Raw genomic sequence first — 10,711 nt, 5'->3', positions numbered from 1 at the left:
GGGGGGGGGGCGGCGTGATAGCCCCCGTCGCGTTAGCCTAGGCCATAGGCGGGAAATTACAGTCTGTTAGTGTTTATAGTATGGATAGGCGGTAGGCACTAATAGTCCTAAAACTGGGAAAATAACTAGGAGGGGGAGTTAAGGAAGGCGCGTCTCTAACCGCAGAGCACTAGTCGATCTAGTAGTTCGAGTATATAAGCTTAGGTATATCCGAAGTGTTAACCGTATAGTCGATTTATAGGGTATACGCTATAATGCTCTGAAAAGGAAAAGTAAACGAGATATAGATATAGGGGAATAGCTAATATATAATAGAAGTGGATAGGGGATTAACTAAATATAGAGAAGAGATAAAGGAATTATAACTCGGGACGATATTTACGAGTAGTAGAAGTTACTAGTATACTGCTACTACCCGGGGTTATAACTATAATATAAAGCTATAATTAACTAAACCGAGCTATAAAGATATATAGATTACCTTAATTCTTAGCTATAGGCTCGCTAAAGGCTAAGCTATATATAGGCTATGCCTCGGCTAAATATAACTAATGGGAATCCCCTTCTAGTAGCTATTTTATACCCTAAGCCACACCTACTCTAGTAACTAATAGCCTAAGAGCTCGGAGTCCTAAGACCGCGCTACGTAGCCGTACTAGTATACCTGTATTTATATAAGGGAAATATTACCGCGCCTATATATTTTGATATTAAGCCCGTAAATATAGAGTATATTCTCTTACTTATAAACGGCCTATTTTTCTACGATAAAACAAGGTCTTAACCGGGCTAGGTATACGCAGTTATATTATATTAATTCCACTATCAGCGCGCCTCCTTAAGTATTTCTACTTTAAGAGTTCTATTAACTATAATCGAGCAGCAGCTCCAGGATAAGGTGTTAATAGCCTTTTTTCTAAGCCAGCAGCATAGAATGGATATAATGGAATAATAAAATGTATTGATATGATATAGCTGTATATACCTTGGCCCGCCGAGACCTCGCTTAACCGTAGAAAAATAGAGTGCTTGCAGGTAAGAGAACTTATTAGGTTATGACTCCTGTCAGGCATTTATGCCCAAATGCCCCGATATCCTGTTAGGTACATTCGCAGAACCACGTCACACACTGCTCCGAATACGGCGGTACTTCTATTAGATATATTATAGTGTTATTTCCCCTCTATTAAGGTATATATAGGATATCGTAGACTGGTACTCTTTTATAGTCTAAAATAAACACAAGTCACACTTCGTACGATATTAGTATCCTAACAGTTATAAGCCCGGCGCTCTAGTAAAACGCCTCTATTCCGGTCGATCCAATAGTTCAAGGCTCTATGCCTCTCTCTTGTAAAGCCCTCTTTTTAAAGCTCTTAATCGTTACGATAAAGCCTCTTTTCAAGTCCCTGCTCTATTACTGATAGAGTCGTCCACCAGCCCGTCCGCCTACCTATTATCACTAACCCCTTTAACCGCCTCTATCTATTCCTCCCTTCCACGCCGTCACGATAACCTCAGTTATACTAACCCCTTCCAAGGACTAGCACTAGTAGTATCTACGTGTAATAGAAGTCGCCCTCTCTAACGAGGTTATAAAGCTCGTGGATCCGGATCTTAATAATACTAAACATCCGCAACGCCTTAAAAAGGTTAACCCTCCTGCCGCAAGCAAAAACGAAAATTAGGATCAAAAGTATAAGCTATGGCTCTTCTCCTATAACGAATATAAGCAGGAAAAGGCCACGATAAAGGCCGTTCTGGATTATATCACCACCACTATAGACCGGAGCCTCGCGGAGTCCTTTACCGGTAAAGATAACCTAAAGGAAATCCTACGAATCCTGAAGGCACGCCTTAAGCCTACTAACGCCGCCTAGAGGTTACTCGTTAAGCGCCGTTAGGACGATTATATATAATCTATTAGGAAGATACCTTACTAACGCTGGCTTAACGACTTCTATAAGTTATATAAAGAGGTAAAGACGTATTAGGTTCGCGCGATCGATTCGAAGATAGACTAACTTAACGGATTTTTTAACGCGATCGGATCGATTTCCCCGGAGTGGTCGGAAGCCCGGTTTTCTATAATATTAACGGAAGAAGACGAGGCTAAACTACCGGATATCGAGAGCGTCGTTAACGAATATACCACCTCGTTACGTTATAGGCACCCTCTGCGTCTAGATCGGAAGCCGGGATCGTTATCGTTCTATACAGCCACGTTCCTAGGAAAGGATAAAGAAGGTTAGTAAGCGGATCGTTAATCGGATTATTAAAAGGATCGTTAACAGGGTACTAAAAGGGAATTCATTTACGATTACCGTATAGCCCGGAAGACCCGCACCTACTATAAGCCAATTTAGACCTGCCTAAACGTTAACCCGGCCCGAAAAGGGAAGAACTTTAAGCTATCTAAGGAAACGGAAGAACGTTATAACCGGATTATCGCTAGCTAGGATAAAGATTACTAAAAGAGGTTCCAGAGTAACCTTAAAAACGACGCCGAAAGTAAGGGAAATAAGGGTTAATAGAAGTCACCCTCGAAAGACCCTTCTAAGGATTCATCTAATTTCGTGGCCACCGGGGGCGCCGCTTCGGACTCGGATTCGGAAGATAGAACCGGATCGTACGGTATATATAGCTTTTTATTAACCATAGCCGGAGCCTTTAAAAACAAGCTATTAGTTAATTCCGGCACTATAAGGCATATCACTAATAAGCGCCACCTTCTAGAAGACTACCGGCCCGCGGAAAAGCATATAACGTTCGATACCGGCGGAGGAGAGTCGGATCCGGTTACCGGAGTCGGCACTATAAGGCTATAAATTAAAGATCGGGATTATTAGCCGTATACGCTGATTTTAAAGGATATAGCGTATATTAAGGGATATCCTATAACCCTTATATTAGCCCTCCGACTACTTCTAACAGGATCGCTTGTTATAGGAAGATAGGCGTTAGAAATTAAGGAAAAAGGTAGGACCGTTACCCTGCCTTTAAAGAACATAGGAGGTCAGTTTACCCTCTAACCAACGGCTCAACAGCAGAGCTTTTTCAATAGCTCGAGAGCCCCGATTATAAGCGTCGCCAACGCTTATTTATAGTATAAGCGGCTAGGCCACGTAAGCGCCGACGCCCTTAAATATATCACGACCGCCTATATACGCGGTATAGTCTCTAGAGGGGATTTTCCCCTTATAATAGAGTGCGAGAGCTGCTCCGGCAGTAAGGCCCGAAGACTAGTATCACGAAGGGCACTAAACCACCGGCCCACACGCCCTTAGCAGCGTATAGATATCGACCTCTTTTCTAATAACGAATCCTTTAACGGGCTTATAAAGCTAATACTATACTACTACCCCTATACGCACTTTATCGTGGGGGACTTCCTAAAGGACCTTAAGTCAGCTTTTTTATCGGTTACCTCCTTTAAGCTACGTACGGCACGGCAATACCACTATCCTATTATAGTGATACGCCTAGATAACGAATAAGCCCTGTAAAGTAACCTTAATAACTAGGCTTACTAAAAAGGGATCCTGATCGAGAGGTCGTTACCTAATATGGCCGTATAGAACGCCGGAGCGGAACGGCACGGAGCTATTATATACGCTATCGCCCGGGCCCTCGCTATCGCCTCCGGCTTCTAGTAGGATATATAGCCGGAGATCGTGGCCGCCGCGATATATCTATATAATCTGATTCCACGCCGTGACCTTAGGTGGAAGTCGCCGAAGGGTTGTATGGATAAGTGGGTTAATAAGATAGGCATCGAGCGTATTACTAGCACCCCTTTAATCGGTCACCTAAAGAGGTACGGTTACCGTGCCTATCCACTAACTACTAACTATTAGCGTGGCCGCCGGAAGAACGAAAAGCTCGCGGAAAGGGCTTATATCGGTTACTTAATCGGATACGAGAGTACTAATATATATCGGATTTAGGTGCTAAAGCTCGGAAGGGTCCTGCGTATAAGAGACGTTAGCTTTAACGAAAAGATCTTGTATAAGGATCGTGACGTGGACCCACCTATGGCAATAGAGCTTTTTAAAGAGCTTAATCTGCCTGACGATACCGAAAAGGACGCCCTGGCCTCTATTAGCGTGATACCGGTTTTCGATTAATTTATAGTGATGTAGTAGAATACGACGATAGAGTCGTTCTAGGATATTAGAAGGCCGGAACAGGTTGAAGTAATTAAGAGAGCTGTAGCTGCTGTTAAAGCAGTTGAACAGGTTGAATAAGAAGAGGTTGAAGAAGCAGCTGTTAAAGTAACAGAAAATTCGACTCCCTCGCCTAATTCTAGGGGGGTGGATGAGTTATAATAGCGATCGTAGCCGCCTAAAACGGCAGCTATAGTGGCTACCTGGGTTACTCCTTCCACTATAGTAGCTACTGCCGCCCGAGCTAAGGGCTCGGTCATAACGCCTATAACGCCGGCCATAATTACTGCTATAATTGCCTCTAAAACCTCTTCTAAAACCTCTCCTAAAACAACGCCCTCTTCTTCGTTTTCCCCTCCTATAATAACGCCTCTAGCTTCACGCTAATTAACGCCTATAGCAGCTGCCCCAGCTGCTGCTGCTATAACTATAAGCTAATTGCCACCTCTAGCTCCTATAACGTCGGCAGTAACCGCCGCTGCCTCTAACAACGATAACTCCGATAACGATAATAACTCGGATAAAGATTCCTCTAATTCCGACGACTCTGACGATACTATTACGCCTGCCGGCGGCGGCGCTACGGCTATAGGTTTGTTATCCCCTGATTAGTTAGTTCTGGAGGATAAGATAACGGCTAGTACCACGGCTACCGTAACGGCAGCCCCGGGGCCTTCCACCACTCCCACGGCAGCTGCTTAATAGCTGCCTCCGCCGGCTACCTCTTTAACGCCGGCTAGCAGTCTATCTTTAGACTATCTAGCGCCGGATACCCGTCTATCCTTATCCACGGCGGGTGCCCTATCTATAGAGCCTTTAGCGCCGGCTACCACGCCGGCAGCCTTTACTCGGTTATAACGTAACCGCCGGCCACCGTAACGATACGCCGACTCTGCCTTCCTGTATCTTAACCGCTTTAATATACCGAAGAAGCCGCTGCTATGCCGTGATATACCCGAAGAGCCCTTTAATTAGAGCCAGATAATAAGGTCTTTATACAGAACGTAATGGGTTATGGCCGCCTCTAAAGAGGTGCAGGCCCTTATTAAGATAGGCACGTTTAAAGCAGTAAAACAGTATACTACCGTTCCGAGCCGCCCTTTGGATCTGATATGGGTATTTAAATATAAGGTTGATCTATCTGGCTACGTTACTAAATTCAAGGTACGCCTCTGCGTTCATGGTAATTAATAGCCTTAAAATCACCTTAACGCCTACGCCTCCACCCTGGCCGGCAGGACCTTTAAAACGCTTATAGCTATTACTGCCTACTTTGATCTGGAGACCCTTTAACTTAATACCGTTAACGCGTTTACGAACGCCCGCCTTAACGAAGAGGTCTACGTTAGAGACCCGCCGGGATGGAATATCTTATAGGCCGCGGCACACGTTACTAATAAGGCCGGATTAGAACCGTTTTTAAGCCTCCCACGCCCCTCGAACCGTGGGATTAACCGGCTACTCTGGGCCCTGTATAGCCTACGCCGTTCCCCTAAGCTATAGTATCAGGAGCTCTCTTCTATTTTAGATAAGTACGGTCTTACGCAGTTAAAGGAGGACGATTACGTCTTTAGAAGCGATAAGCTGCTTATATTCTTTTACGTTAACGATATAGTTCTACTATATCGAAAAGAGTATATTAACGCCGCCGAAGATCTGATTAAGCAGCTATAGGAACGCTTCTAAATCCGGGATTTAGGTCCTATTAAGTGGTTCCTTAGTATTAGGGTTATAAGGGATCGTTAATATCGAAAGCTATGGTTATCCCTTAATAACTATATCACCGAAAAGATAAAGGCGTTAAATATCGTTATTAGCCGGAGGGTCACTATACCGCTTACCTTTCCCGATACGTTGGAACCGAATAGCTTATAAGCGTTAGAGGACTCTATCCACTTATATCTATAAAAGGTCGGATCGATTAATTACGCCGCCTATTAAATAAGGCCGGATATCGTAAAGGCTGCTTCTAGGCTAGCCGAATTCGCTACTAATCTATCCGGTTAGTATCACGAAGCCGCTAATAGGTGCCTTAAGTACCTCGACTTAATAAGGTCCCTCTGCCTATCCTTTAGGCCACGGGATTCCGAAGAAACCCTAGCTAAATACGCCCTCTTTTATACGAGTAACGCCGCCTTTAGGGATAATCGTGAGACTCGGTATAGCTCCTAGGGATATATAACTATGCTTTTTAGAGGTCCTATCGACTAAAAGGCGAATAAGTAAACGAGCGTTATTATATCCAGCACTAAAGCAGAGCTTATAGCTCTAAGTGCCGCCGCCTAGTAGTATATCGCGACGCTACGTTTAATAAAGGACCTAACGTTAACCTTTCAGGTTAACCCTATCACTATCTACTACGATAATAACTAGACCCGTTAGTTACTAGAAAGCCCGCGCCTATAGGTAACGTCGAAATTAAAGTATCTTGATATATAGGCCTTATAGATCCGGCAGATCGTATAACGCTAGGAGATCGTTATTAATTGGATCGCTACTAATAAGATAGTTAGCGATAGGATAACGAAGGCGTTACCGCCGTAAAAGCACGCTATGTTTATTAAGATACTTAGGATAGAAAAGAGCCCTGCCGGCTCCGGCTTGGTTTAAGCGGATCGATTACCACCGCCTTAACGGTGGTTCGGATTAATTACTATCGACTTAACGGTGGTTTAGATTAGATTACGATCGCGATCACGATCGTTAGATTAACTATAATTATATAATAATTATTACGTTATTTTTAGGATTATAATAAGGCACGAGCTATTTAATAAGCTGTTAACCTTTGGATTAATATCTAGGCTTAAATACCCTAGATTTTAAGCTTTAATTCGATCAGAACTGTCAGGATTAATCCTACGGCTCTAGGGGGGTATATCAGGCATTTATACCTAAATGCCCCGATATCCTGTTAGGTATATTCGCAGAACCACGTTACACACTGCTCTAAATACGGCGGTACTTCTATTAGATATATCATAGTATTATTTCCCCTTTATTAAGGTATATATAGGACATCGTAGACTGGTACTCTTTCATAGTCTGAAATGAACACAAGTCACACTTCGTACGATATTAGTGTCCTGACAACTCCACTTTTACGGGCTCGATATCAAAATATACGGGCGCCGCAGTGTTTCCCTTATATAACCCATTTAGTCATATAACCGATATAGCCTAAGCCCTTAAGGCTGACAGTAGTAGACCTAGCCTAGCTTTTCCTCCTACACACACACTATAGGCCAATGAGCCAGTCTTTGGTCACAACATGAACTACAGTCGGAATAACCAAGTGGTATAGTCGTATTAACTCGAAGCTATATATATGGGCCAGCCTGTGCGACAGCTATCCTAGTCCGATATTCTCTGCACCTGATCCGCTAAACCATCCTCCAAAATCCAGCTTTATCAGCAGCCTTTCGACGCCCCCGGCTCTAGGTGGGATGTACTGCCCCACTGAACCCCAGGCCCAGTCTTCCTCGTCTAGGCCTGCGGACATCACGTCCCCAGAGCCATAGTCGGTGTTCATGTTATCTGCGAGTCCAGGATCTGCCTCCATCGTCCGCAGCGCGCCGGCGGTCTTCCCTACACCTTCCTTGACTTTCCTCTCAACCTCCCGTAGCGTCGCTTTGAGGTCAGCCTCCTCGTTCTCCAGGTCAACAAAGGTATCCATAACACCCATATCAGCCTCCAGGTCCATCGCCGTCCAGATCCCTTGGAGGCGGTGCACTAGGGCAACGAGGTGGTCAATGTTGACGAGAAGGCGAAAGAGCGAGTCAGTCCACAGAGTCGAATTAAGGAGGAGCCGGTGGCATAGAACTGCGAGGTACCGGGTGTGCGCTGCTGAGAGGCTCTGCAAGTCATGATGTCGACTGGCCGGACTCGGGACGGTGGAGCATTCCGTCTTGCCCGCCGAGAATCCGGTCGGCGAAGGAGACTGGCTTGGCCAAACCTCCTCGGATTCCTCGTCGCATTTGTTCTCGCGTGCGGCAGTCATATCTGGGACAATTTCCAGCGACGGTTCTCTCGATCGGGTAGTCTCTTGATCCGCAGTTATCCAGGCGTGAAATCCGTCCCAGAGGACCGTGACCTCTGTCTGCAGATACAACTCTATTTCGGCGAGGAAGAGGAGTGCTGCATTCGCGATTACCCACGTGCTGCGCATGATGCTGGATCGCGCGGCGAAGCGATCCCGTAGAAGGCGGACATTGGCTTGGCAGCTGCGGGTTTTACCAGCGGGTGGACCCCGTGGCGCCGGATAGTGTTTTCGAAGAGATGTGATTTTCCATAAGTCTGTCAGATGGATGTGTGCGCGACGGATAGAGAGGAGGTAAGAATTTACGATCGAGTAGGTCTGGAGATCCAAAGGGCCGAAGAACATATCTAGCGGTGAGGGGATGTCCAATGCCAGAACGACGGGAACAGAGAAAAGCAGAGTTCGGAAACGTGTCGTAGCCATCGCTCCTATGCTCTGTTGAGAAGGACCGTGGCCGAGGCTTGGAAGGGTGTCAATCTCCGACTTTGTCAATTGCAGGTGCATGATATCCCGAGCCAGCTCGAGATCCTGATCCTCGTCCGCATGCTGCCCTTGCATCAAACCCATGGAAGCCCATGTTTTGGCTAGCACGGACATGACCTCGCCCTCTCCGACAGAAAAGGCACCCAGACTTTCACGCTTCTCGCACACGAGGTTGCCGGCTCGCTTCCACCGGCTGCGAAGCTTCCCATCCGCTGCCTGAGTCAGCGCCATTGCGAATTCACCTCTGCCCACGAGGAAAAAGTCACGAAGCAGACGGAGAATGTCGGTGACTCTAGAGACTGGTAACAGTCTTTGCAGCGTGCTCCTTGATAGGCCAATCCGTATGGCGAGAACGGTTCTCGATAGGCTGGCCGGCTCAAGGGGATACGTCAAAGCGGATAGGTCTCTGAGGTGCGAAGAGAGGTGGTCGAATCCCTGCAGCCCAGATCCCGTGCTGCTCCTTTCGCGCACGTAATTAAGGGACTTCCCAATAAATAGCATAGAGGTTGCAGTGGACTGGGTAACGAAAGTAGGCAGTAGGGAGCGTTCAATGATATAGTCCTTAAAGACCCAGTAACATCGTCTTAGCCAAACCCAAATATGCAAAACCGTGTCACTGGCCAGGGAGAAAGCAAGGACAGCGAAAGTGGGCATACCTGCGCAGTGTCTTTCACCTTCTGGACGAAGAAATCTTCTTCTCCGAAGCACGGCAGTTGTCCGTAAAGGATCCAGGCCGATACTTGTTTTAACCATGCTGTCTCCGCAGCGGATATCAGACTCAAGGCCGTCCGCTCAATTTCCGGATAGCCCGTCTGCAGCTCGGCCCGGAGCCTATCAATAAGCTGCGCACCTCGACAGCCCTTGCCTTTATTCCCGCTGATAATGTACTGGACAATTTTCCATATCCACTCCATAAGCCTTATGCACTCAGATAGCTCACCTATAACCGCCGTCAGGGGCACAATGTCGTAGGCGCCGACAAGGACCGAATCCCTACGCAGGATACTCTCCTCGACCTCCAGGACTTTGCGTCGGAAGTCGGTGAGATGCACTGACTCGATAGCGGTCACGACGGCATGGCAAATTATCGAGGCATGGCCCACCGATAATTGATGTGCTACATGGCTATGGAGTTTGATGTTCAAACCGCTTATGTGCGCGACTGTGGCAATAAGCTCTCGCTCGGACTGGGAAACAAGGCGGAAAGTATGAAACAAATTATCGGCACGAAGCAGCGGCGACGGATTCCCGGATAAACACAAAAGTATCTCGTGCAGCATAGCAGAAGACGCAATAAAGGCTTGCCGTCGGGGTGCTTAGGGACCTATAAGGGTGAACATAGGGGTTAGTACAGAGTAGGTAGGGCAATATTCAGCGGGGAAGTATTATTGCATGAGTGCATATATTCGGACTGTGGCTTATCTTAGTAAGCTCAGACGTTTTGATTCTACCTTTATAGCGCAAGCCACACCGTTAGGTGGCGTTAAGCCATAACGGCTTTGGCATAGTATGGCTGGAACATATACACGATATAGATTAGTTTGCAGGCTTCGGCTATATAGATTAGCTTAGCTTAATTATTATCACCGTTCTATATAAAACTGCCTATAGATTAGTAGTAACTGCTTGTTTTTCGACGATTCGACTATCAGACTAAGGGAAAAAACGCACTATCGATTATAAATTCCTAAAAAACCATTCGATAACGGACACGAGACCCGAAGCCCACCGCGTTAAATAAAATACTAGATATAGCCGAATAATATACTTTAGGCCAGACAACTATTACGATACCACGCAGCTTAAGCTAATTTCCACGATAAAATACACCCGGTTAACGTAATTATTTTATAATAGGTATTAGAATTAAAGAACGCGGACGAGTTAACGCTAGTCGATCAGGAAGACCTATATCCTTTAGACTAGCTCTAACGGGTCGCCCCTTTATATAAGGCAATTACTATATTTCGGGACAGGGCAGCAAAATTCTACGACGTATACGACCGCGAGGCCTAGTTAGATT

General features: G+C 46.0%; 1 protein-coding gene across 1 annotated transcript; it reads right to left on the bottom strand.

The window, feature by feature from the left end:
* Nucleotides 1–7,409: 7,409 nt before the first annotated feature.
* On the bottom strand, nucleotides 7,410–10,019 carry ACRALDRAFT_2032155 (uncharacterized protein). The gene is made up of 2 exons (XM_071020697.1): nucleotides 9,345–10,019; nucleotides 7,410–9,249 (listed from the first exon to the last, which is right to left on the bottom strand). Exons 1-2 carry the CDS (start codon nucleotides 9,966–9,968, stop codon nucleotides 7,516–7,518), a joined length of 2,358 nt encoding a protein of 785 aa, XP_070880279.1. The 5' UTR covers nucleotides 9,969–10,019; the 3' UTR covers nucleotides 7,410–7,515.
* Between the last annotated feature and the right edge of the window lie 692 nt (nucleotides 10,020–10,711).

Source organism: Sodiomyces alcalophilus, assembly GCF_042370955.1.
Source record: "Sodiomyces alcalophilus JCM 7366 unplaced genomic scaffold ACRALscaffold_1, whole genome shotgun sequence".
Lineage (NCBI taxonomy): Eukaryota > Fungi > Ascomycota > Sordariomycetes > Glomerellales > Plectosphaerellaceae > Sodiomyces > Sodiomyces alcalophilus.
The sequence above is the reverse complement of the archived record's forward strand: the minus strand, read 5'-3'. Positions and strand labels throughout refer to the sequence as shown.

Coding starts and splice junctions, on each gene's coding strand:
- ACRALDRAFT_2032155 (XM_071020697.1), bottom strand. CDS start 9,968: ATGCTGCACGAGATACTTTTGTGTTTATCCGGGAATCCGTCGCCGCTG. Junction 9,250..9,344: donor AGGTGAAAGACACTGCGCAG/GTATGCCCACTT, acceptor TGGGTCTTTAAG/GACTATATCATTGAACGCTC.